Source organism: Musca autumnalis, unplaced genomic scaffold (genome assembly GCF_047663935.1).
Source record: "Musca autumnalis isolate F117 unplaced genomic scaffold, ASM4766393v1 scaffold_4, whole genome shotgun sequence".
Taxonomy (NCBI): domain Eukaryota; kingdom Metazoa; phylum Arthropoda; class Insecta; order Diptera; family Muscidae; genus Musca; species Musca autumnalis.
The window spans coordinates 251,120,585-251,148,367 of NW_027411977.1; the positions used below are offsets into that span (position 1 = coordinate 251,120,585).

At 37.9% G+C, this 27,783-nt stretch overlaps 2 protein-coding genes across 4 annotated transcripts in view; both read right to left on the minus strand.

The window, feature by feature from the left end:
• Positions 1–11,634: 11,634 nt before the first annotated feature.
• LOC141402339 (receptor-type guanylate cyclase Gyc76C-like) overlaps positions 11,635–27,783 on the minus strand; it is a 91,634-nt gene continuing 75,485 nt past the window's right edge. For all 3 annotated transcript variants that reach the window (XM_073983316.1, XM_073983317.1, XM_073983318.1), the window contains 14 exons: positions 18,973–19,219; positions 18,704–18,901; positions 18,568–18,633; positions 18,292–18,504; positions 18,058–18,212; positions 17,729–17,951; positions 17,092–17,269; positions 16,872–17,032; positions 16,477–16,773; positions 16,079–16,411; positions 15,848–16,013; positions 15,476–15,785; positions 15,178–15,406; positions 11,635–15,119 (listed from right to left, as the gene is read on the minus strand). In XM_073983316.1, the coding sequence (XP_073839417.1) occupies positions 13,110–15,119; positions 15,178–15,406; positions 15,476–15,785; positions 15,848–16,013; positions 16,079–16,411; positions 16,477–16,773; positions 16,872–17,032; positions 17,092–17,269; positions 17,729–17,951; positions 18,058–18,212; positions 18,292–18,504; positions 18,568–18,633; positions 18,704–18,901; positions 18,973–19,164 (4,731 nt within the window). In that variant the 5' untranslated portion in view covers positions 19,165–19,219 and the 3' untranslated portion in view covers positions 11,635–13,109. The remainder of the gene's footprint in view (positions 15,120–15,177; positions 15,407–15,475; positions 15,786–15,847; positions 16,014–16,078; positions 16,412–16,476; positions 16,774–16,871; positions 17,033–17,091; positions 17,270–17,728; positions 17,952–18,057; positions 18,213–18,291; positions 18,505–18,567; positions 18,634–18,703; positions 18,902–18,972; positions 19,220–27,783) is intronic.
• Positions 19,299–21,453, minus strand: LOC141402341 (uncharacterized). The gene has a single exon (XM_073983320.1). The coding sequence runs from the start codon at positions 20,153–20,155 to the stop codon at positions 19,385–19,387; it is 771 nt and encodes a 256-aa protein (XP_073839421.1). The 5' UTR covers positions 20,156–21,453; the 3' UTR covers positions 19,299–19,384.

Consider the following 27,783-nt stretch of genomic DNA (forward strand, 5'->3'; position numbering starts at 1 on the left):
TTTAAGTTATATGTATGTATGTTCAAAAGTTTGTTTCTTCACAAGATGAATTTCACTCCAAATTTATTTAATTATTTTTAAGCAATACACACGCATATTAAGTTGCAGGAGGTTCCTATGCCCCACGTTGTAATGATTGTACCATTAAACAGAAACAGAAATGTAATTTAAATTAAGGCATGGTATGTACTAATGTTATATAAAGTATATCTAAACAATCTAAATAAAATCACAATAATACCTGTGCGTAGAGATTTTATTCCCACCAAAAAAGGATTTCGAAATATTTCATGAGAAATTTGTAAGTTTGACTGACTTCCGAAATGTCAGTTTCATGCACGAGTACAAAGCAACTGACATTTCGGAAGTCAGCCTTTATCGGTAAGGCCATGTTTATATTATAGCCTTTTGCAGGGTTAACCTTCTTTATGAGGATTTATTTGAAATATGAACAATGGAATTGACATTTGAAACCCAGTGGGTTTGTTAAATCCGTTTATATATAAACTTACTATAAGAAAGAATGAAAAATATATGTATTTTCTAAAATAAACGCCGCCGCTGCTCCTGTGGAAGATCTCGCAGTAGTGGAATGTTTCAGCATGTCAGGCAAATCGATTTGGAAAGCAAACATATCGTAACCTGAAATGAATCTGATACATAAAGCTAAAATACATGCGCTAGCAAATTTTCACCCTTCTACTTTTAAAACTAACGAACCTGAACAAATTTTTAAGAACTGAACAATATGGCATTACGAATGTAAAAGAGAGAAGAAACAAAAGAAGAAAGAACTCAAACAAGGTATTATTCAATGTTATGGTTATTACTTTCAGCCCAATCATGAACATCATCTCACCGTGAGTTTTCTCACTCTCGCCTCCTCCCTTATTATAAACATCATAAGGGAGAACGAAACTCACGTTCGTGAGAAAAGTAGCTATCATAAATGTCAAAAAAGTGAGAATGTGAGACACTTTTCTCTCGCTACAGAAATCAAGGTGAGTTGAACAAAAAATTTAATCATGCACATTTTTTATAGAAAAAAAAATCGACAAAAACGAATATTTTGCATTTGTAATGTTAATCAATTGTATTTATTTGTTTTTTACGTTCAAAGTAACAAATAAAAACAATTATGGGTCTATCTTGTATTGCCACTAAACTTGAGTTGCGTTGTCAGTTGTCTGCGCGACTGAGACGAAATGTTGTACCATTAATGTCAACTCAACTGGGTGGTCGATAAACATGTTATCGATCAGTGTTTTTTCAAACTTGTGACCTCTATTCGCCAAAAAAAAAAAAACATTTTAAAAATAATTGCGCTTTGGATAACTCTTTTGTGTATTCTGGACAATATTTTAATATTTTGGCTGAGTTTTCGAGCAAATTTGGAAAACAACCCAAGATTGGAATATAACCTGCCCATTGAATCTTCGGATCGTCAAATTTTATTTGCTGTCCCAAAAAATGATAAGTTCGGTGGAATTATATTTTGATGATGAAGAAAATGTACAGGACATTGCATCTATTAGAAGAAATTTGAGGGACAAGTCGAATCCATTGGAATTGCCATCTGCACTGTAAGCTGATGAACAAGTGGAAAGATCTGTATAATCAGTAAATTATCTCAGGTTTAAGGCGTATTTTGGATTGCCAAAGGATGCCGTAGTTTACGTTGTGGAAACGTTAAAGGATGACTTCAAAGAAAGTTACAGATCAACAGGAACACCCCCACTTTTAAAAGTGTGCGCAGCGTTGCGATTCTTGGAGGACGGAAGTTTCCAAAAGTCCCATGGCAATGATTTCAACAATTGCATGGCTCAATCTACATTGTCGAGAGTATTGAAGGAAGTTGTCCACTTGATAGAGGACAAATTGTGCCAAAATTGTATCGTTTCGAAGTTGACAGAGGAGGAAAAAAGGCAAAATAAAAACCATTTTTATTCAAAAACGAAATTTTCTGGTGTAGTTGGCTATATAGATGGAGGATGTTCGTCATTTGTACTTAAACTGAACCTACTGTATTTGTCACCAAATTCATTTGCAAAAGATTTGCTGCTGTCCGCTCCAAAGGCGATAAATTCACTTATTTTGATGGACCACCACCAGTGTCGTTGAAGTTTATTTTATTTTGAGGCATTTTCTTTTTCAACTTTGCTTTAAAGTGAATCCAGACTCTGCCACTCTTCAGGTGTTCGTGTTAGAGGTTCATGGCTGTTTAAACTGTCCGAAATGGACCTCCACACCTCATCCGCTGTGGCTTTGTCGTTATTTTCACCATATTACTTACTTACTTAGCTGGCCCATTACAGAACATTTGTTCTATAGGCCGAACTAAGAAGAGATCTCCATTCCTCTCTATTTGTTGCTTTGCACTCTGGAATACCGCGCCTTTTCATCTCAACATCCACTTGTTTGCGCCATCTATTCCTTGGCCTGCCAATTCTGCGTGCACCGCCATGTGGCATGTATTCATATGCCTTTTTAGCGGGTTCATCATCGCTCATTCTTATGATATGGCCTAGCCAACGCAATCGCTGCATCTCGATACGTTTAACTATATTCATGTCGTTGTATAGCAGATACAGCTCGTGGTTCATGCGACGTCGATATTCACCGTCAACGCAGATTGGTCCGTAGATCTTTCGAAGAATTTTTCTCTCAAACACACCAAGCACTGCCATGTCTGCTTGCGCAAGTACCCAGGCTTCGGAGCCATACATCAGCACGGGTAGTATCAGTGTTTTGTAGAGCGTTATTTTTGTTTGACGAGATGTGGCTTTGTTTTTAAACTGCTTACTTAAACCAAAGTAGCATCTGTTGGCCAATATAATTCTTCTTTTTATTTCACAACTGATGTCGTTTGTTGTGTTTACGGAGGTGCCGAGGTAGACGAAGTCTTTTACTACCTCAATATTATAGGAACCAACTTCCACAGTCGGTCCGAGCTCAATGGACGCATTGCGCGTCGACACCATCAACTTGGTCTTCTCACCGTTTACCGCCAGACCCACTTTAGCAGATTCTCCTTCGACCTTTATAAAGGTATCAGTTACTTCTTTTACTGATCGGCCCATGATGTCTATATCATCAGCATAAGCAAGTAACATGTGACTATTGGTGTAGATTGTGCCACTTCTTTTGACGTTTGCCTCTCGTATAACCTTTTCTAGCAGGATGTTGAAGAGGTCACACGAAAGGCTGTCTCCTTGTCTGAAACCTCTTTTGGTACCAAACTCTTCGGAGAGGTTCTTTCCTATTTTAACTGAGGACCTCGTGTCAGTTAAAGTCATTTTACAAAGCCGGATGAGCTTTGCGGGAATACCAAATTCAGACATGGCTTGAAATACCTTTGAACGCAGCGGGCTGTCGAAGGCTGCTTTATAATCGACAAAAAGGTGGTAGGTGTCGATCTGCATCTCTTGGGTCTTCTCCAGGATTTGCCGCAGGGTAAATATCTGGTCAATGGTGGACTTGCCAGGTCTAAAGCCGCATTGGTATGGTCCAATTATCTCGTTGACCATAGGCTTTAGTCGTTCGCACAATATCCCTGACACGATCTTGTAGGCAATAGGGAGTAGACTTATGCCCCTATAGTTAGAGCATACAGTCTTGTCTCCCTTCTTGTGGACGGGGCACAGGATACTCAGGTTCCAATCATCGGGTACTCGTTCTTCCTGCCAGATGGTGCTAACTAGCTGATGAATACACCTTATCAGCGTGTCGCCACCGGTTTTGAACAGCTCGGATGGTAAGCCATCGGCTCCTGCTGCCTTATTATTCTTCAGCCGATTTATTGCTGTCTTTACCTCATCTTGGCTGGGCGGTATACATTCAATACCATCTTCTGGGATTGGGACTGTGGTATCTTCGTCGTCTTCGCTGCTATTGGATACCAACAGATTTGAAAAATGTTCTTTCCATATCCTGAGTATACTATCTGTATCAGTTACCAAATTACCTTGCTGGTCTCTACAGGAGGATGTGCCTGTACCAAAGCCATCAGTTTGATGCTTGACTCTTTGGTAGAATTTTCGGACTTCATTCACCATTTTCTCCATATTGATACACAAAATTAATTAATGATGCAAAGAATCAATAATTGTTAACAAAATGTTTATTTTTCCTTCTATTTTACTTCTTGTTTCTTCGAAAATGTTCACTGCAACTGAAAATTGGTGGTTGCTGAAAAACAGCCGCTTCGTCAACTGAGATTCGCAACTTCAGTTGAGAGTTGCTATACGTGGATCAATTTTGACAACTGGCAACGCCACTCAACGATAATTGTTATCGACGATCGACCCCTTAGAAATTCTTTTGGCAACTATACATGTTCATCCGTGTATCAATTAAGCAAGGAAGACCTCAATCGAGTTTGTTGTAATTTGGAGTTTGTTATATTAAAATATGGAATAACAATTGGATATTTATCAAATACTACTATCATAAATAAAAAGACAACGTTATTTTTATTGAAATTGTATTTAGAATTCATGAAATCGTTTCAAATGTTGAAGAAAGGATTTGATGTTTCACGAATTTTACTTAGCATTCATAGAATTGCATCTTATGCTGGAAAAAGATCTGATTTGAGAATTGAATGTATTTACCATTCCTGGAATTCGTTCAAATGCGGATCTTGCACGACCTACCAATGCAAAGACTTTCACAAAGTTTAGCTTGGTTTCCTTGGCCATCATCCATAATGCAATATTAAACATTTGTATTTCTTTTTGCCATTTAATGACCTTTCTAAATGATATTGTTTACCTTTTTGCGACTTTGCGACAAATTGCACAAATTCTTCAGTCTAAAAAACAAACTTCAAAACAAAAAACAGCTGCTACAGATGTTGCCATACCCTTTAAAGCTGTATTTATTTTTATGGATTACTATGTATTTTTACAATGGGTTGTTGATAACTGACATTTTTCTTGTAAGAAATGTATAATTAGTTAAAAATTATTTTTTATAGGCCGTTTATATATAACAAGGTTAACCCAGTGGGTCTGGGTTTCAAATGTCATTTCCATTGTATATACTTCAAACAAATCCTCATAAAGAAGGTTAACCCTGCAAAAAACTATAATATAAACGCCGTATTACTTATACAAAAATTAAGCATTTAATGATGGCAAAAATATTTCTACATATAATGACGGTATGGTAACACGAGTTACTGTTTCAAGGGTTCACAAAATGCGGCACTATTTTCAATTTTCCAACTTGTGAACTCTTCTTCACTTTTTTCGCTCCTCCCTTGTCATTTGTGATAGGTCGAGAAGTGAGAAGTGAGCTGCAACTCACTCGTGAGAAGCTCCCTACGTGAGTATTCATGATCGCTATGTTTGTGTCTCGATTACAGTAACAATAGAAAAATTGAAATTCCAATAAAAATTAACTTTATTTTCGCACAATCAAACTTTCTTTCAACAGAATATTTTCACAATTCCCACTTCTCCACTGTTTTCTAATCATATGATACCAGAATAACAACTTCAACCTTGATATACCCATCCTTCTCAATGTGGCAAAAACACACAAGAACAGACACTAGAAGAATTCAAATCAGTTGGTACTTCTACACATAGCCCAGAAAGTCTGCGTTCAGCTTACTACTTTTCAAAAACGATGCTAAAACTTTAATAAATAGGTAAATGAGATCAGTTTTTCTTTCATAAATATGTTATTGGGACTATTTACTACCAGAATAAAAAGAAAAATTCCAGAAAATATATTATTATTACGAAGATAACGGTAAAAAAGTGTTACAACTGCTAAATTAGAGCCCCAAAAAGTCTGCGTTCACTTTGTTTGTTGCAATAATACCGTTATTTTTTTTTGAATTTTTTTGCAGTTTTCTCCCATTTTTAATCAATATTGTCACAACTGGTCATTCTGTGAGGTCGTTTGCACACTTAACTTAAAAAAGTAAAGTATTTCAAGAATGGAAAACAAGGGCAAAGAAATTGGCATCGATAAAAGGAAAATTCTAGGTGAATAATGGAAAAAGCTATCGAAATATTGGCCAAACTGTAGGTAGAACATATTAGTCTACACATAGAGTGATAATTAACTATAAACAAAACGGAATTTTGAAGTCAAAGCCCAGATCTGGACGGCCAAAGCTCAGTTTTGGACGGTCAAAAATATTATCAGAACGGGAGAAGCGTAACATAACTGATATAGTTAAAACAAACAGTCCGATAATTACTTCGAAAATTGTTCAAAATTTGAAAATGGCATCCAAAAAAATGATTTGGGCACAAACCGCCAGAAAAATACTGCATAAAGCTGGATATCACGGAATAGCCGCACAGCGAAAACCGTACATATCACTATTGAACAGGCAGAAGCATATTGAATTTGCTAATGAATACATAAACAAGCCTCCAGTATTCCGGAATCAAGTCATATTTTCGGACGAAAGCATGTTCTATATGTTTGCAACGAAAGGACTTCAAACTATTTCGAGAAAGCTCGAACAGCGCTTGAAAAACAAAATCTTGTTTTACACTGTAAAAAATGTCGAGGGTGCTGTTTTGGTTTGGGGGTGTGTAGCAGCTTCTGGAGTGGACCAACCTTGTATTTATTGAATCGACAATGGACAAGTATGGATACCTAAACATCATGAAGCGCAATTTGAACCAAAATGCAGAAGAACTTGGCTTGACTATGAAATTTTGGTTGCAAAAACATAACGTTTCAAAGCATATTGCTGAGGTTGTAAGGTTTTGGCTCGTATATAATGCCCAGATCTGGGTTTTGACGTAAAAAATCCGGTTTGCTTATAGTTAATTATCACTCTATGCATAGACTAATATGTTCTACCTACATTTTCGCCAATATTTCGATAACTTTTTCCATAATTTACCAAGAATTTTCCTTTTATCGATGTCAATTTCTTTGCCCTTGTTTTCCATTCTTAAAATAACTTACTTTTTTAAGTTAAGTGTGCAAGCGACCTCACAGAATGACCAGTTGTGACAATATTGATTAAAAATGGGAGAAAGCTTCAAAAAAATTCAAAAAAACTAACGGTATTATTGCAATATACAAGGTGAACGCAGACTTTTTGGGGCTCTAATTTAGCAGTTGTAACACTTTTTTACAGTTATCTTCGCAATAATAATATATTTTCTGGAATTTTTCTTTTTATTCTGGTACTAAAGAGTGCCAATAATATATTTATGAAAGAAAAACTGATCTCATTTACCTATTTATTAAAGTTTTAGCATCATTTTTGAAAAGTAGTAAGGTGAACGCAGACTTTCTGGGCTATGTGTATATGGGCCACGATGCATCTATTGGAGCAGATTCTACTGGTTGTGGAGTTTGCAACATACACTCCAACGAGAACTTTCTCTTTAAAATTGAAGCAAAAACGTCTTCTCTCATGGGAGAATTTAATGCAATAAATAAGGTCGATCTAATCATTGAAGATGGAATTGAGAAAGGTGTCACCCTCACGGACAGCAGGAACGCATGTTTACTTATAAAGAACAATACTTCTTACAACTATCTCGCCAAAATCAACCACTTAAGAATAAATTCAGTCACTTTCTTTTGGGCATCCCTGCGAATGAGTGCGCTAACTATTTCGCCAAGCAAGCGGCCACTAATGGCTGCATCATACCATATCTGCTATCTCTCAAAGATGCACACTCTTCCATGGTTTAATAAGAAAGGTTAGCTAAAGCTTTCTGTCAATTTAATTTTTTTCATTCGAGTGTTCCTAAAATGTCAAAACAAAGTACACAATCTGTGTATGTGTGTGTATTGTTTGAAAAATATGCCAAACAATTTTAAAAACAATTGAATTCAATGATTTTTAAAATTGTTTTTAGAATATTTTTATGGAAGAAATTCTTCAGCTTTGCATTGAAACAATCATTTCATAATATCCACAATTCGATTATGTGGAGAAACCTTGACACTTCATTCATTTTTCGCGTTTTTTATAAAATGTTCAAAATAAGGTATTACAAACAAACCCACTTGTTGCTTTTTTGTTTACTAATTTTGAAGTAATAGGAATTCAGGAAAAAGCAGGGCTCTATAGATTGTTTTCATTTAAACCTACCTCTTTACTTATACCATGCACTCTTCTATTTATGAACTCATATGGAAAGAATGGTCTAATGAATACAAAATTATGTATATCTATCAAAAGGAAATTACTTCTCCATTTTTTTCCTACGCCTCCAAAAAGCTACTGGCAACCGGTTCTTCACTTTCTCCAGGAGAAATAAAACATGTAAACAGACTGTTGTTCGGCCATACATATGCGAAGGCATACTTACACAAAGTGGGTTATCATGAATGAAATTTCACCGTGAGTTTCGCCTTTCCGCCGTTGCAACTTAAGGGAGAAATTAAAAAAATTTACGGGGAATTGCCGTTCATGATAACCCCCCAAAAAAATTAATATAGAAAACTCTTCCCACTGTGACATCTGCAACACACCAGAAACCGAGAACCGCATAATCATCGAATGTTCTAATTTCAACAACATTAGGGACAACTTTGAGTTATTCAAATCATTCAACAACTTACATGATTTATTCAAACATCGTTCAAACATCCTTCTAAAAGAAGTTTGAAAATTCATCTCAACGGCCAATAACCACTCCACTTTAATATATATACTTCATATCTTCATAAATAATATATTAGAAATATATTAATTACTGCTCTGTTCCAGAACCTGAAAGAATCTACTATTTTTTACTACGATAACAATTTTTCCTTGAAGTTTCGACTATAATATGTATACCCAGCCAGCATTTTTTGAAAATTATAATCAAATTCGAGTCTTTTTTGATCCGAATGCACGATTAAAAAGCTAGAATATGAGCTCACTTTCTGATCATAAATGACTCCTTTGTCGGTAGGAAAACATAACCTCAGGCGACTCGTCTAAGCAAATCACAAATGAGTCTTCCTCTGCATTAGTTTCGAGTCATTTTTGCCCATTTTCTGATGGTATATAAAGTCTTTTTCGATTCGCATTTCAATCATTTATTGGTGATTTGTTGAATAATTTGAGACTCTTTTTCGAGGGGGGTATAGGTATATTAGTAGTGGTGTCACACCAGCTGTTCGAATATGATGTGTCAAATACCTTTCTAATATAATATCTGATCCAGAAACTGCAAGAAGCTACCAATTTTTACTATGATAACAAATTTTCCTTTATGATATAATTTAAAAAAAAATGTAAAAATTAGTAGATTCTTGCATTTCTGGAACAGACCAACAATTATTTTTGTTTTAATACCCTGTAATATCTGTTATATCCCCAACAACATAAGGTCTGTTCCTTTACGTGCAAGAATCTTCAAGTTTTGCCACTTTTTACTCGAAAAGTGTTCCTTTACTACTGACACCATACAATTAAAATGTGAGCAGCTTATAAAGGCCTGGGTACATAAGATGCTTTGCCTGGTTGTCTTGCTTTCCTGCTTAATTTTGTACATAATAAAAATAAAAGAATAAAGGAGACCGAGCTAATTCGAACTGGGTTGCCCTTTTCTTTTCTATTCTTTTATCATGAGCAAGCAAGGCAGCCAGGCCAGGCGAGGCAGCTTATGTACGTAGGCCTTAACTTTTACTATTTTTGCCGGTTTCACCATTTTCAAAAGTAAAGGAACAGACCAATAATGAGCGTTTTGACATAACATAACATTTTGACGACAATATACCTTGTCTGATTGTAACTTATACATTGTTTATTACACCATGGTTTTTACATACTTATGTATATTTCTCTGTCACGCTCTTACTTTTGTTAAATTATATTGTAGTATAGTAAAGGGTGTTTTTTTAAGCTAGATAGAACTTTAAATTGTAAAAAGTAACACAACAAATTAAATGTTGATGAAACTTTTTTTATTTGTTTCAGTATACTCTGACAAATCATCATGAATAGACTCACGCTTGAACAACGCTACGAAATTATCCAAATTTACTTTGAAAATCAGTCGTCGATTCGCGCAACTTATAGACGACTTCGTCATTTGTATGGCGTACATAATCGTCCATCTGAACAAGCCATTCGTCGAACTGTGGATAGATTTAATAAGCAAAATTGCCGCATATGGAGTGAGAGCAATCCACAAGAGACCCTACAGACGCCATTATATCCAGAAAAATGCACCGTATGGTGCGGTTTTCACGCTGGTGGCATCATCGGACCTTATTTCTTCAAAAATGAGGCCGGAGCTCGCGTTACGGTTAATGGAGATCGTTACAGCACCATAATCAATGATTTTTTATTTGAAAAAATGGATGACATTGATCCGGAGGAGATGTGGTTTCAACAGGATGGCGCTACGTGCCATACGGCGAACGCAACCATCGACTTATTGAAATCAAAATTTGGCGATAAGTTGATTTCGAGAAGTGGACCTATCAATTGGCCTCCAAGATCGTGCGATTTGACACCTCTCGATTATTTCCTGTGGGGCTACGTGAAGTCACTGGTTTATGCTGATAAACCAGCAACAATTGATGCCTTGGAGGCCAGCATTGTTCGTGTTATTCGTGACATACGGCCAGCAGTGCTCGAAAAAGTGGCCAAAAATTGGACGTCCAGAACAGAGAACTGCGTAAGTAGCTGATTTTGACACTCATAAGCCACATGCAAAAAACAAGCGTATGTGCGGCTTGCTACTCTAAAAAATAAATGCAAGTGTTGCTTGCCATTCTCAAAATATGTACGAGTGTGGCTAGCCACTCAAAAAATAAGTTATTTAAAAATGGATATTTTTTGACACTTGCGTATGCTTTGCCAAGTAGTTTTAAATACGCAATTACATTTTCTGTTTTACTTTCTTGCTCATCGCACATCAAGTGTTGTTTTCAACCCTTGTAATTCAACCGTTTGTCTTATGTTCTCCGAGAGAGTGAGAGCAAAAATAATTTTCTAACACTGATTTTCAAAGGTTAGAAGAGCATTTAAAAGCACGCATAACATTCCAAGCAAATAAAGAAAATCACACACAAACGAAACAACAAAAAATAAAATTAGAAATGTTTATTTTTTGTAATGTTGTGTGTGTGCTTCCACTTGATAAGTCACTTGGCAAACTATCTACGATTGCGAGTTTTGTAACAGTGCAAAATATGATGAATACTTGTTTTACTTATTACCCACAAGCAACGGTCTTGATGCGTCGCAAGTATTTTTGGTGGTGGTGGAAAAAATACAGAGTGCAAGAAAACACACGCATTAAAAAAGCAAAAGGCCCAAAAAACTTGTGCGTGCACAATTGGCTTACGGGGACAAGTAACTCATTGATGATCTCTGGTCCAGAATGCACTTCGTCAAGAACAGCCGCGGTGCCCATATGCCCGAAATCATTTTCAAATGTTAATGTCACGTATTGATCTTTCGAATAAAAGAAAAATTTTGATTACAATTTAATTTTTCGTGTAATTTTCAAGTAATTTCAAGTTCTATCGGGCTTAAAAAAACACCCTTTATATAGTAGTATATACAGTATATTAATATATAATAATAAATATTTTAAAACAAGGAAGAAATTTGTTGGACGCTGTATATTACGATACAACTTTAAATCATAGGCGTCATATTAAATATTTGCAATAGTAAAACAACATTTTGGATTCACTTGTTTTAAGGTGTTTATTTAAACTTGTAAATATTCATACTTTTAATATGGCAATTCTTCATTTGAGAATAATTACAAAAATAACTAGAATCGATGCTATTTGATTTTTTTTTTTTTCTTAAATAACATTTACATACACAACAAAAACAAAAGTTTAACCAAAGCAAATAATAAAAATTACATATGTTCATATTTCACTAGTACTATTCCACTTCTTGCTGACATTGTGTGTCATTGCGTTCTTCTGCCACAAATTATGTTTCGGAGGCAGATTACTATCGCTATTATACGGATACGGTAGTGAGAATGATATCTTGATAGATCTTCAATAGTTACATAAATACGTATATTAGAATTAAGTTGTTTTTCCTTAAATTTTTCGATAATTTTACATTCACATTTTGTCGTCGTCTCCACAGATACCCGAGTAAACGTAGAAAACAATCTTCTTAAAAACTAGAAAACAATGATGGTAATCTTATTTGTATTAAATATTTACGTACGACGATATGTATATTGTAAAACGTCCGTAAAATGTAATCTAATGACCACAAGCACATTACACATAAACACATGTATGCGATCTCACTTATACAACACAACAGCAAATAAGCATTAAATCTGGGGTTTGAAAGTTTCTTCTATATACAGAGTTCGAGGAAGTGTTAGTGTTTTCAGAAAAAGAACATTTCGACATTGGGATTTTCTTACACAAACTAAAATTAACATTAGATGGATAAAGGAGACTTGGTACAAGAAAGAAATGAGAAACTCTCGTTGCACTAGCGTGTCAAATAGTCAAATCCAAATATAAAATACCCGTGTGTTTTGACAACTTCAATACCAATGTCCTACTTTGTATATTTCTATATATGTACATATATAAAATGTTCCAAAAAATAGACCGCTGGATTACGGCGAAATAAAGAACTTATTTTTAATGGATTTTTTTTGATTTACGCCACTCATGGAATTGTAACATTACGCCGAAGTGAACTGAATGTGTTTTGTGTTGAAAAAGCAATACTTCAATATTTGTTTTTGATACATGCATAAATGTATGCACCTACTTAACTAACTAGAGAATAGTTTATAGCTACAGAACTTAAATAAAACGTTTTATCTAATTAAGCATAAAATGTTTGCTCTTTGATTAGTGATATTGTATTTTAATATGTTTGTGCGTGGCACGAACAAGCGAGAAAACAAAATAAAAGTAACTAACCACTAATAGTAAAAGTTAGAATTATTACACATATCTAGGTGTATATGTACTACTAGTGTGAATCTAGAGGTATAGGGATGAGAGACCTTTGGGGCAGGAGATAGGGGGAGAATGCTATCAAAAGGTTATAATTACAGTAATAAATCTTGACAAGACGAACAAAAATACATAGTTAGTCTAGAGACTGTGACTAGACACAATTCTGCGGACAAGGATGAAGATTTCAAGGCCAAGCATAGAATGGGTTACACTATACTTTCGCGGTCTCTTGATGAGCTGCTAAGGTCACTGAATCCAGGAACACCCCTGACAGAACTCGGAAGAATTCCCACACGACGAAGGGAGGCGTTATTGGCTCTTTTGCCATTGCCATGAAATATGCTCACCAGGCGATCCAGAAAGGAGGACGAGTTTCCATCGCCAGAAGCATTGCGGTGCGAAGTCTTCTTGTTGGCACCCGCCTTCGTCGATGTGCTACTTGCCTCGGCTTGTCTACCGTCTATGTCGGCGGCATAGCTAACACTGTTGACGGTATGGTGTTGAATTCCTTCGAGAGAATGCCAGCGCTTGGCCTTTTCTATGGTGGGTGTGGTAGTTAGTGACGCCTGACGTTGGAGCAGCGGAGCTTGAGCGTCTTCTTCGATCGTCATGCCGCCATTGCAATTGTTATTGAGATGCTTATAGGGTAACATAGATACGCCCGTATTTCCTGAACTTAGGCCACCAACGGAAAAGCCACCACCGCTCCGTCTTCTATTAAGGACGGATGACCCAGCAGGAACTATAGAGACCGAATTTCGTTTGTTGAGGTCGCCATTATCGCGCGACAATAGAAGACCAATATCGTCTGCGAATTCCTCCGACATTGGGGCAGAGTTTTGCTCGGCAACTGGGTCTTTATATTTTCTCTCCCCACCTGCCTGCGAATCTTGGGCTTGGGGTGACGTCAATTCGGTGGTCCCATTTGGATTATCACTTATAAGAGATACCCCAGCATCCAAGGACCTGGAATTGTTTTTACTAAGTTTGGATGGGGGGAGTACCTTTGGTTCATGGCGTCTTCGCAATTGGAAGGGAATTGGATCGAGGGATCGTGCTTCTCGTAAATTATGATGAGCAATCACAGAGGTGCCACTTATATATCCACTACCATAGTAATCCTGAGATGAGTTTGGATAGTTGACAATTCGATGTGGGCGCACCATCGCCAGAGGTTTTTGTGAAAGACTAGCAATAAGGCGTGATGTGCAAAATGATGAACTGATGTCGCCATTGACGCCCACACCACTATTATCACAGTTTGTTTCGGAATGCTCCAGAGTGCTGTGCGATATGCGCGAAGACTCTGGCAAGATATCAGAGACACCGACTCCATAGCTGGCACCGCTCCCGCAGAAGCTCATATGTTCAGGTATGCTATTGTCTTGAAAACTCCCCACCCCGTTTGCCGATGGACGTTCGTAGCGTTTCGAAGACAAACGGGGTGAATCACGGGGCACTTGATGCATAGAACCCTGTAGACTGTAATTAGATTCCATATCTGCCCGTGGAACGCTACTAGACTGGCGTCGCGATCCACCTCCAGCAAAATGCATCCCCACAATACTAGGCTGTCTAGAGTCAGAGTTCAGTTTTGGGCTTTTACGTGGACGGCAAAACAGTGGCGGTGGTAAATCAGTCATATCTACCGGCTTCTTCTGTATGGCTTTCTCTGTGGCACCAACCAGCCAATAAGTGACAACCTCACCTTTACCCTTCATATTGACTAGGCCACGTTTCTCGGTTATATAACCATCCAGTTTATCGAGAGCTTCTTTGCATTTGCTTGAGATGTGTATTCGTAACGCCTCCCCATTCGACTCCATGCGGGAAGCAGTATTTACAGTGTCACCAAAAAGACAGTAACGCGGCATTGTGAGGCCCACAACGCCTGCAACCACCGGACCAGTGTGCATTCCAATACGTAACTTAAGTGTTTCGTTGGGTCGATGTGCTATCCTGTGTTGTTTTACAGCTTGTAGCAATTCCAAAGACATGGATGCTATTTCGCCCGCATGTCTATCGCCATTTTTTATGGGTAGACCCGAAACAACCATATATGCATCCCCAATTGTCTCCACCTTGTAGACATCGTAGCCCCGAATGATGCGATCGAACACTGTGTACAGGTCGTTTAGGAAATTCACCACTTGTAGCGGCGTACTCTCCGCTGACATGGCAGTAAAGCCAACAATGTCACTAAAGTAAATGGTTACCTGTTGAAAAATACTCAATTAGGATCTCCAATATTCTCTTAGAGATTCCAATACAAACCAAATCATAAGAAACCGGTTCCACACCTAATCCCATGGTGAGTTTTTCGGCCACGGATTGTGGCAACATTCGATGCAATAGATCTTCTGTCTTCCGCTTCTCTTCACACAACAAGCGAGTACGTTCCGTAACTATATCTTCCAAATTGTTGGCATACTTTTCCATCATTTCCATCATTTGATCCATAATGTTTTTCGTTTTACCACCTCTCATTTTCTTAAGGCGGGTTCTGCAAATAAATGTTATTAAAAAAAGTTTTTTTTTGTTTCCAACACCAGCAAAGCAGGACAAAACATACCTTATTGTAGGAAAATCTGGTCTAACTTCTGGATCCTCATGCCAGCAGTCTGTTATACAACTCAGAACATAGTCTGGGCACAGTTCTCCCTCAATAATGCACTCAAGCTCCGGCCGAAAGGGCAAATGTCCCTTAATGGGCTCCTTCTTCACCAAATCTACAATTTCTTTGGGCTCGTATAGAGTTTGTCCAAATGGACCCTTTCTACTAAATATTTCGTACATGATTATAGCAAACGCATACACATCTCCCTTCTGGGAACCATACATTTGGGGATTTCTCAAAAGCTCTGGGGCCTTCCAGAACTGATCTGAAATAGCAAAGACCAGATAAATAAAAAACAAACGCACACGGGACGATTTTAAAGCATACTTCTATAGTGCTGATGCTCTCCTATCGATTCACTTTCAGCGCAATGTCTCAGATCGTGCAATCCAAAGTCGGTGACCTGCAACATCCACCTTGAAGTGACGACGCAGTTGGAAGATTTGAGGTTCCCATGAAAAACCAACGATGAATTGTGTATATAAATCATTCCCTAGAAAGACAAACAGAAAAGGTAGCACCTTCGAAAATAACTATAATTATTTATAGCGCAACTACCTTTATAAGATCGTGAATCAGGGACGCTATGAACAAATCGTCCAATTTAATGTCTTCATTTTCAATAATGTCGTATAAGCTTCCCTTGGCACAGTAATCCGTGACTAGAAGGATTCGCATTGGCTCAACACAAGCACCAATGAAGCTGTTTACGTTATCATGACGAAGTTCTCGCAATAAACGCATTTCCTTCATAATTTCTCGCGACATATCCTTTTTTCTGAGAAATTTCAGTTCCTTTATACGCACCACAGCTCCTCGCAAACGGGCCGTTGATGTAAATACTTGATTAGAACAACGCGATCCAAATGACTGCGCACTCACCAGGCTTAACTGCAAAAACAACTCCAACGATTACACATAAATCCGACGGACTTATGCCCAATTCAAGTACATACCTTACTTGGCGATGAAACAATGTCATTTCCGGCATAACCCTTTATTTCGGATATATCAATCTTCCACAACAAGCCTTCGATTTCAAGCTCGATTTTCCATTTTCTATAAATACTCATGGTAACGACGCCAGCGCAAAAGAGCAACAGCCCTAAAATGCCAGCGGCAACTAGCGATGTTATGTGCCGATCATCTTTCTTGCAAAGCTCATTGGCAAAACCACACATGGGCTCATCAAACGGCCGATCGCCACCCGAAGGCCAGTCCACTCGCATAGATCCATTGATAAGTTTGTATTCCTAGAAATCAGTAATCACACAACATAGGAGAATATTTAAACACTGTAGCAGACAATCCCTAAACATCTTCGATAGTTAAAAAGTGACGACTCACTCACTGGAATATCAGTTCCTTGTTGAAAATGTGCCACTGGTACCATATGGAAATTACATTGTAAGTTTTCCCGGTACGAATACTTGAACGGTTTATAAGCCAACACCGAGAAGTTACCTTCGGAGTCGCCATTATTGTCTATTTTTATTGTGGCTCCCGTAACACCTTTAGAACAAAAAGAAACATCATTAGCGTAACATCAACCTGCGTAAACCAAAACTTACTTTTGTAGGTGCCATTTTTAATGATGGTCTCAATAATCTTTGTGCCATCGCTGGCTATGTTGTAAATCTCATCGGAGGTCAGGGGACGGTCTCCAGTGGAATTACGCAGTAATTCATCCAGAGCCCAGGCATACAACTTGGCCGAGTCGTACAAATAAGCAGCATATATAGACACAAACTATTAGTCGCATCCGTGTGAATGTCAATGCATCGACGTCATCATGACCATAACGGACGAAAACATGTAAATAGAAAAATGGTGTAGAAATGAACTCAGGATGCCCCATCACAGAAAACACAAGACATCAAGGTTCATGGCTTTCGCTCTGAACAAACAGGGCGAAGTAACACCACGAAGAGAACAAACAAAGAGTGCACACCCAACAACCATTAAATGCGAAGGACTAGCAATCCTTGTCGAATTCATGCCGCCACTCCTCCGACACCGCCAATTCCACGGTCACTCGTCCCACAATCTTCAACTGCTCCACAGTTATTTATGTCTTAGCAAAAACCATTAGAAAATTCCATTGCCGCGTAAATCATAAATTCTGACTTTTAGTTTTCTGTGGCGGGGTGGAGGTGTGGATGGGTGGACAAACAAGCAAGATTCCCTTCGTCGAATAGGTTTACCTACCTTGATAAAGTTATTGCTGTGAAATAGTTGTGGCAAGGTAAAGTTGAAAGGCTGCTTTAGATTGTACTCCCTCACTTTGGCTGTGAAGTTCTCGTAACTGTCTGTGGGTGGGGTGGAAGCAACAACCAGTAAACTTCTGGCGCGTTGATTGAATGCTTTCGTTTCACCACAACTCGCCATGTGTTCTACTTGTTCGGGCTTTCGCAAATACTTTTCGGCTTCTCTAAGGTGAAGTGATGTTGTTTAAATAAATAACACACATACAGGTATTAAACAGTGTTTGGCGCTAATCTTAGTCGATTTGCGCACAATATTAGGAAGGTACTTACTTCGGGGTGTAGGTCATCATATCGACAAATATCACCATATATTCGCCCTTGGAGAAAAGATTTGCCGTGTCCATAGAAGCCATGAACTCCACCAAAGCATTGGCCGTGCCCAGAAAGACGTAGATACGTGTGCGATTCATTGTGTTTTGGACAATCTGCAATTGAAAGGGATCCGTGTTAAGGGACCACTCTTGTCTATATATTCTGGAGCTAGTTTTACCAATCAATCCATACCTGATACCAAAAGCCCGTGCGGCAACATGCCAGCATCTCTTCGCAGCATTTAGCCATGTTGTCTATGAACGACTCCTTGTGATTAATGGTCATGTTCTTTTTAATTGCTTCCGCCTTCAAAAGCTCTGCGACCATAGTCCAACCTTCGTCGTGTAGAATGGAAAACTTACTCCATCCGTAATAACGCAGCAACGAAATCACAGATTTTATGACCTACACACATTAAAAAAATGATATTTCATTGACACTACTAGGTGATTTCTTTCCAATACCTACCTGGGTATCTGGTGGTTCGGTACGGGCAAAAGTTGGTATTGAAGATGCTTTGTTCTCTGGACATTTCTGAAAGTTAACACCTTATCATATCGATCGACATGGATGTTTTATAATTTTTACGAGCCTAAATACTCACATAGGATATCATTGGAATGTTACGACTTTGAGTGACTATCGCCTCGACATAGCAATGACCTTCAGGTCCGAATATCATTGCAATGCCATCACATATCATTTCCGTTATAGCTTTGGTGGCCAGAACTGTATCACCTTTGGTGTCATTCCAGCGTAGTGCCAGGTGAACATTGGGCAGTAGACTGGTGTCATTGTTGATCTTATCGGATATTGAGAGAGATTCCGCGCGATCATTAAATTGGAATGCAGAATTTCAAAATGTTTACTCACCTCTTCTAATGCCATTGTTAGGGCCCCGGAAATAGCCAATCCCTGCTTATCTTTCAGCTCGCCTGTCAATGCCGTTAAATAACCGACATTGATTACAGTCCGATTCCCAATACTGCGCACACATCTCACACTCGGAATCAGAACTACTGCCACCGAGAGCAAATGTAAGATGATAAAGGGCCACCGCTTCATGGCCCCTTTGGCCGGGGCCGATCAGCGCGACACCTATGGGTACCAATGGTTTTCACTAAAAACAGAGGAGGAATGAAATCAAAGTATTTCCAACAGTACCATGTATTTTCAAAACAAATATGAAGTATGAGAAATGCGGTAACTAAGCGAGCAGTTTTCTTTATTACAGTTGACAGTTTCAATGGGAAAGTAAATTATGACTAAATTTATATGTAAATTTTTAATTCAGCGTCGGGGATACAAGATTACGACTTTCGACATCGGTTGTCAGGAATGATATCTCAAATAAATTTGGACGGCTGTGATAGATATCGTATAACATTGTGACGAACCACATGGCAAGTCTATCAAAGTAATCCATAGTGCAAATTGCTACAACGGCTCCTGCTCGACGGCCATGCTGATGAGAATCGAAAAATGATACAGTGTTGGTGGGAAATTCAAAAACAAATATGGTCGTACGACTGTCGGCTATTAGAGCAGCAAAAAGATTCTTAGGAAGTTCACTACGGTTTGACCGCTGAAACAATTGAACGCCGAGCCTCAGTACTTGAGCTATACGCGAAGATACCAACTCGAAGTAGTTTTCGTTTGTGGGATTGGCAGTAAGATGTGTGTAGAACCATTCTTTCAAATTGAATCCATTGTGAATTTGGGCGTTAAGTGCATCAATTGCCTCAGGTATATTGAGATTAGGAGCTCTCCTTTTACCCCTGTCCTGCGGGCCGTCCACGTGATCAAATAACTGCCAATACACTTTATTACCTTCGTTCATAGCATCTCCAAATATTTGAACAGCTTTTGCAGGCAATCTCACTGGGGAGGCATTATGATGGAACACAAGTTCCTGTGACATTTTATTGGCCAATATAAGTGATATTAGAGTACAAGAGTTTGTTCCACTTTCCCGATATTCGCCATACCTCGACTGACAAAATTCCTTTGGGAACCACCAAATATTAACGTTATCGTGTTCCTCAAAGAGCGCCATGTTCGGGATAAGCCTTGACTTATATTCATTTAAATGTTCGCCCTAGGTTCAATGTGCAGTCCAGAAATTGATTTGAATTTTTTACATATTTATTCTCCAATTTAGATTATAAACGATTTTATTTCGAAATTAAACTTCTACATTTTGAACAATGGTCTTCAAATTATGTAATTGGTTCTCAAAATAATTGAGTACTAAATATGTACATTAGGGTGTTGTCTTACTACCTTAGGGTTATGACGTTTTGATATGTTTTTATTTAAAGTTACACAAATCATTTCAGTGAAGTGATGGAGAAGAAACTCCATGCAGTCTCTGCATCCGTCTGTTTCCTTAATCTCAGTTTTACCATTTAACACGTTCGCGGACACCCAATTTTTTTCAGAAGTTAGTTTTTTTGTATTTATTAAATAATTATTAGTGCTATTACAATTTTTTATTTATTATATTATGGATATTGATAAAATTAATAGTACTATGTACTTTAATCGCAAAAACGTACGATTGTATAGAAGTAAATGACAAAAAATTGACTTTGCAAATGAATGCTATAGCATTCACGTCCGCGAACGTGTTAACATAATAGCTCATTAAATCATGTACGATTATTTGAGTTTTCCTATCTTTCAATTTCTGCGCATCCAGCATAGTTTCTGTAGATTCATTCTTGAGGATCCCCTCAGTAATGTTGGCGACATTTCCGGAGTATTTCATCCATGTAAAACTTCTCTACAAGTGGTATCTTAAGACACGCCGTTTGGACTCGGCGATAAACGGTAGGTCCTATATCATTGAGCTAATATGAATCGGGGTGCACTCATTGATATGAAGAAGTTTCCCTTGTCCCGTCTGGGATGATTGTGGAACCATTATTATTCTTGATGATCACGGTCTGAGGGTGTTTTTCTCAAGGTGTTTTCGTCAGAATACAAGCTCCATTTCTCCACATAAAGAGTGCTTCAACGAAGCAGCTTCCTTGGTAGATAGCCTATTTGCCCGTTGATGCGGCATTGTTATTCTCCCAAGGATTATCTGTACTGCTGTCGGATGAGTCCGTCATAAATACAGTTTGTATATACGGTCCCTACCAGAATTCGAGGAGAGTGTCACAGTTTGCCAGACATAACCAGTGCCGACCAAGAAGAGGGAAGACAAAAATGTGAATGTATTTAAAACATTGGCAATTTATGACAGTGCGTTAGTAAGTTTGTATGCACGCTATCTACAAAACAAAAACAATTCAAAACGTGTGTGTGTGATTTGCCGAAAAACTTCGTAACCTCAACAACACCAACGAACAGCTTGGGACATAACCATCGTGTCACCGGGTCTGGTAAATGACGTTACTTGGCAACCCGTCATTTCCCTTGGATCAGAGTATTACGTCGCATCAGATCTCTTCCTGCCGAGGATGAACCACCACATTTTACAATGGTGCGAATGCCATCAGGAACGCTAAATCATCCAAAGCGTTGGACCCTGATGGAATTTCCATGGTAATGCTGAAGCAGCTGGATGAGCCGGAGTGGAATATCTAACTAAAGTTCTCAACTTGTCGCTAGCCTACCTTATTGTTCCCGAAGTCCGGAAAATGTGCAGGGTGGTCCCGCTACTGAAGCCAGCCGATTTCGCTTTTGTCGCCCGTATCAAAGACCCTTGAGGCTTTAGTACTCCCCAGTATCAGAAATAGCTATCAAGTTGCCGATCATCAGCATGGATTCCGTAAGCAGCACAGCACGCAACAGCGCTGCACGCCATATCCACACATATTTGCCAAGGACTCATCCAGAGACCGCCGTGTGATAGAACAGTGATGGTGGCGCTTGACTTATCAAAAGCCTTTGATACAGTCAGACACTCCACGCTGCTTGATTACATTGAGCAGACAACCCTCCGACCAAGCTTGAATCGTGGATAGTCTATTATATGTGTGGACACCAGTCGTACGTGGATTCAGGAACAAGAAGTCTAAACCCCGTAGAGTGAAACAGGGAGTTCCCCAAGGTGGGGTGATATCTCCTGAACTGTTTAACCTCTACCTCTCCTGTATTCCTCCCCCTTCAGACGCCATCGAGATCGTAACGTATGCGGATGAATGCACGATCCTGGCGTCAGGTACCTTTCCTGATCACATCTGTGAGAGACTGAACTCTTATTTAACCTATCTTACCACCTCTTTCTACGCGAGGAATACGCAGATTTACGCCATAAAATCTACAGCCACTCTGTTCACCACATGGACAGCGCTGTTTAGAAGAGAGTTGTCGTGGTCGACGGGGTCGACCACAAACTGCCCCAAAATTGTAGGGTCCACATTCGACACTAAGTTCTAGTACTGCGCGCACGTCACAGCTATCTGCGACAAACTGAAAAGTAGGAACAAGGTTCCTGAGAACAGCAACAGGGTGCCTCCTCAAATTTTCAGTGGACCATCTACATGAGGAGGCAAAGATTCTTCCAGTTACAGCAACACAATGAGATGCTTTCGTTGCAGTACTTGCTTGGGTGTACCGTGAGAGCCATCCCAATCACCATCTGGTGGGTAGCCCCGACACATTCAGGTACATTAGGAAGGATATGATATAAACGCTCTAGAGAGAGAGGTCCAACGATACAGGAGAGAACCCCTAAATCAACTGGCATATCAAGCAAGTTTAAATAGCATTCACACGGACGCAGTTGCTAAGGAGTAGTTTTGGCTCAACTACGCTCGGGATATTGCAGCCGCCAAATGCTTATTGGGCGGACATAGATCGCGCCGTACAAGACATTTGCCCAGTATGCGGCATGGGCCCGCACGACACACTGCCCCGCCAAACCTACTCATCTAACTCCAGTGGATCTATGGTTACATTCCATCGAAGCAGCACTTCCTGGAACTGGAAATAGACCCAGGGCCAGATGGAGCAGAAAAACGAATACACAAACATACAATAATAAACACTTTTACAACAATAACATAAATACGGTTTCGGTAAAATATCATCCCTATCCCAGATAGCCAACATCAATAAAAATGCGCTTCACTTTTCCACGCAAATTGAATGTAAACAAAGTAGCTAACATGAAACGACCCGAAGATCAATTCAGCATACGTTTAGGAGAGTTTATTAGTTTCCTATCACAATCATAAAAATGACATATCCATTTGTTTCTCACTAATTTTCTTTAATTGTGAGAATCATAAAAATAAACGTTTTTCTAAAGAGAAAGATGTTGATCGATTTCTATGATCATATCTAGTGGACTTCTATGATAATTCCTACAGCATCAGTACGGAAACCATCATGTCGTTTACATAAGTAATACTGGCATTTTACGAGTACATGAAGAAATCTTCTGCATTTCTATAAGAAGACCAGCTGAATCTCTTTAAAAAGAACTACGTGCCTTCTACATCGATCCGTCTGTGTGCTGTCTGGTGTGGATGATAAATCTCGAATATTTTAAAAAAATTTTCCACTCCGCTCTTTTTGGTACAATGCCATTAACCAAAGTTCAACTTTTACCGCATATATTCCTATGATCCGAAAAAGAACATTCAAAAGTCGTGCAATCATATTTAAAGATTACTTTGTTTTCAAATTGCTCATATTCCCGATCCGATACCTGTCCACTTCAGAACCTCCTTGCAGAAATTTGTCAACACAGCTAATTTAGTAGGGAAACGTGGCTTAAATTCTCAAATACCGAAAATCGAGAGGTACCGCTATATGGGGGCTATACCAAAACATTAACCGATATTGTTCATATTCATCCAAAAATTATGCTACACCATATTCTGGTAACATACAAAGTCGCTTAGATATAAAAATTAGCAAAAGAACGATTGACAGAAGAGCGGTTCAGTCGACGACCACCGAAAAAAAGCTTACATATCGATAAAAAAGGCAAGCTGGAAATCGCCAAGACCCATCTGAACTGGAGTGTTAAAAAATGGATGACTGTGCTGTTTTCTGAAGAATCTAAGTTTAATTTAAAAGATTCAGATGGCGTGGCAGGTAAGGCGTGGGCCAAAAAATCCTAAATATTGCAAAGGCGGAACATGATAGTCTGGAACTTTTTGTTGGGGACCAATTCATAAAATTATGGATTGTTTGAAGTATCGTAACTTATTAAAAGACGTGATGTTGTCTTATGCTGAAGAAGATATGCCATGTAGATGGACATTCCAGGAAAAAAATATATCAAAAGTGGTGAAGGAGTGATTACAAAACAATTCTACAGAAGTTCTCCATTGGCCTGCCCAATTCCCTGATCTTAGCTCTCGATTGAGGCTTGTGGGTGATCGTTAACTCAAAAATCAACCGAAAAAATTGCAAAACCAAAGCAAAAAAAGCAGAAGTTTGGTAGTAGTTCGAACGAATTCATATTCGAATTGACTTAGTGAAACAGACCATTAATAATAAAGATATTAATAAAAATAAAAAATAAATTGTTAACTTTGTTTTCTTAAAAAATTACCATTTAAAAAATGTACTGAGGGGTGTGCTTCGTTTCAGACAATTTGGAGTCGATTTAGCCATGTCCGTCCGTCCGTCTGCCTGGCTCGTGCACACGATAACTCTCGAACGGATCAACCGATTCGAACCAAATGTTGGGTATCGTAACATTTTGTCAAAACTTAGTTTAAGTTCGAAAATGGGCCATTCGGGTACCTCCCCCACAAAAGTTCAAAATTTGTCTGTAAAATGGTGTGAACGATAACTCTTGAGGTGACAAATTGATTTGGTCCAAACTTTGCACATCGTATTATTCCTTCCAGATATATATCGGATTATATCGGTCCACACCTTCGGGTACCTCCCACACAAAATTCGGAAAAAGTGAATTTTAATAACACCCCTCGGGTCGTGTTGCATTTTTTCAGTAGTTTGTCCTTGCATCTCCCTTCACGGTACAATTTTTTTCTTGCGCAAGTCCATACTTCTTGAGATATTAGCCTAAAATCTCCATGAAACCCTGACGGCACCAACCAAAATGGAAAATCCGCAAGATAATTCTCGAAGGGACTTTCTGATTGGTACAGACTTTGCACATCGTAGTATTTCATCCAATCATGTAACAGGTTAGAATATGGACTATATCGTTCCAGTCCTTCGGGTACCTCCCACACAAAATTCGGAAAAAAGTGAAGTTTACGAGCTGCGTTTTGATATTTTTTCAGTAGGTTGTTCTTGCGGCCTCATTTACAACGGTACGCTTTTTTCCGGAATAAGTCAGTACATTCTGAGATAATGGCCCAAAAGCTCCAAAACCCTGTCTGCACATATGGCTATTGTGCAAGATAGCTTTAAAACTTTTTCAAAAATTTTTTCCAAACTGTTTTTTTTTTGGTCATTGGTTAGGGTACATCTCCGTCAGCACAGCTGACTGATACTTTCTTATTTGTTTATTTTTATGTTATTTACAGGTCTATACATTTTCGGATAATAAAAAAGTGCCTATTTTTTTTGGGTCGTCAAAATAGGTTTGAATCAAATAAAATTGGAAAAAGGTTTTTTTGCTTTGGTTCAGTAAAATGGAACATTTCTGTAAAGAGTTTGTTATTAGCATGGTACAAGAATCTAGAAGGTAGGACAGGTTCGAAAAAATTGTGAAAAATAAGGCCTACCGACAAAAATCGCCAATTTAAAATGCTTATTATTTCGGTAATTACCGACAATTTTCGATAAGTGAACAACCAAAATAAAGCTGTCGCTAAGTCCTACCGATAGCAACAGTGTTGTCAACTTTTATTGATACTTTTCACTCATATTTTATTTTAGTCGGTAACTCAAAAGATGTGTTACAGAATTCCACTACTGGGTGGTTTTGCTTATTCTGTCAGAATTACTATAAATGAGTATGCAACAGGTTGTACGCGAAAAATGAATGGGAGGCCAAGTTTTCTTTACAGAGTCAGCTTCTGTAAATGTTCAAAAGTTTGTTTCATATAAATATTATAATCCCTTATGTTGCGCGGAGTTTAGAATACTGCTTCTACATTTCACTTGGCAAAACCTGAACATGTGTTTGTTTGTCGATACTCTTAATATTATACGTTACATTTATATCAAAGTTTTGAAAAAAGAGTATATGAGAATTATTTACAACCAAAACCATGATGCTTAAAAAACAAAACAATCTGTTCAAAATATTATTAGAAGATACATAATTATAATTACTTTTCAAAAACTTGCATTATCTGTTTCTGTTTAAGCATTTTTCAATCATCAGATGATCAAGATATAACAATAAATAACAGAAATAATAGTCACATTTTAAACGCCTTAATGATTTATTTTCGATTGCTATACATTTTGTTTTTTAATTGTACTATTTTTAATCATTAGAGGGAGTCACTTTCGAATCACCAAAAGTACTCTTAAAAGACTCCGTAATGCGATTTTTCAAAAAAAAAAAAAAAAAAAAAAAAAAACAATTTTCCAAATGCTAGCTGGGAATAAGCCAACCAATAGAAAAAAATTGTAATCAGGTGTTTGTTATGGGCTACCTTGTAATGATTGTACCATGGTTATTAGGAACGTGAGTTCAATTCTCATCTTGAAAATCGTCGAAGAAGCATTCTTCCATACTAATTTTCGAGTATTTATAATACAAATGGTCAACTATGGTCGAGTTAGGAGCGTATTAATACTCAAATTTATTCAGCAAGAACAGTTAAATAATAAAACTAAGCCAAGATTCCAAATATATTCAATGGCCTATGTATTTTATATTATGGCTAACACTTGGTATTTGCTCTCATTTTAGAAGCTCAGAATGGGTCTTACGATATCAACAAGTCATTTGAAAAAGGGTTTATAAAAAGTCTTTGTTGGAATATTTCTTGATTTTATATGAAAGTTCTTGGTAACTTTTTCAGGTTGTACCAAACACAGCGGAAGATACCTTAACATATAAAAAGAAAACATTTCAAACCTATTCAGATGAGCGGGAGTGTACATATATTAGACCAGGGCTGCTCATTTCTTCACGGTAGCGTAAATTGAGAGTAAGCATCAGTCGTTGTTTGGTCTGCAACGGAGAAACACATGTTCAGTGTGAGCACCCCTGTATTAGACAAACAAATTATTCATAGTTGATATTTGTTGATTCGTTTAATACAGCGATGCTCGCCCTCGAACGAAAAAAATATAAACATACCACAAGTTCTCTCTCTTTATTTTCATCTGCCGTAGTTTAACAATGTTTAATGTTTTCGTTTCTATTTTAAGTAACAAAAACATTGTTGTTGCAAAATTAAAAGAATCAGCTGAGATATATTGAAAGAAAAAAAAAATGAAAAAGTTCGATGAATTGGATGACGATTTTTCTACTGTAAACAAAACACATTAAGTTGGAAACGATATGCATTATTAGTCGATAATGCCCAAGGGCTTTTTGCATTAATAAATGTTTAAAAAATTTAACCATAACTGTATTTATTACACATTGGAGCGGCAAAGCTGATCTGCTATGACCGTTATTAGTGGACAGCACAAATTTAGTTGTGGTAATTCCCAAAAATACATATGTTTTATACGATTTTTGAATTCTGATTATGTTGCGTTGTGTTTGTTGTTGTTGGTAAACCCAAAATAGTAAGCCGATTAAATATTAATTATTTCGTATTTTAATAGGTA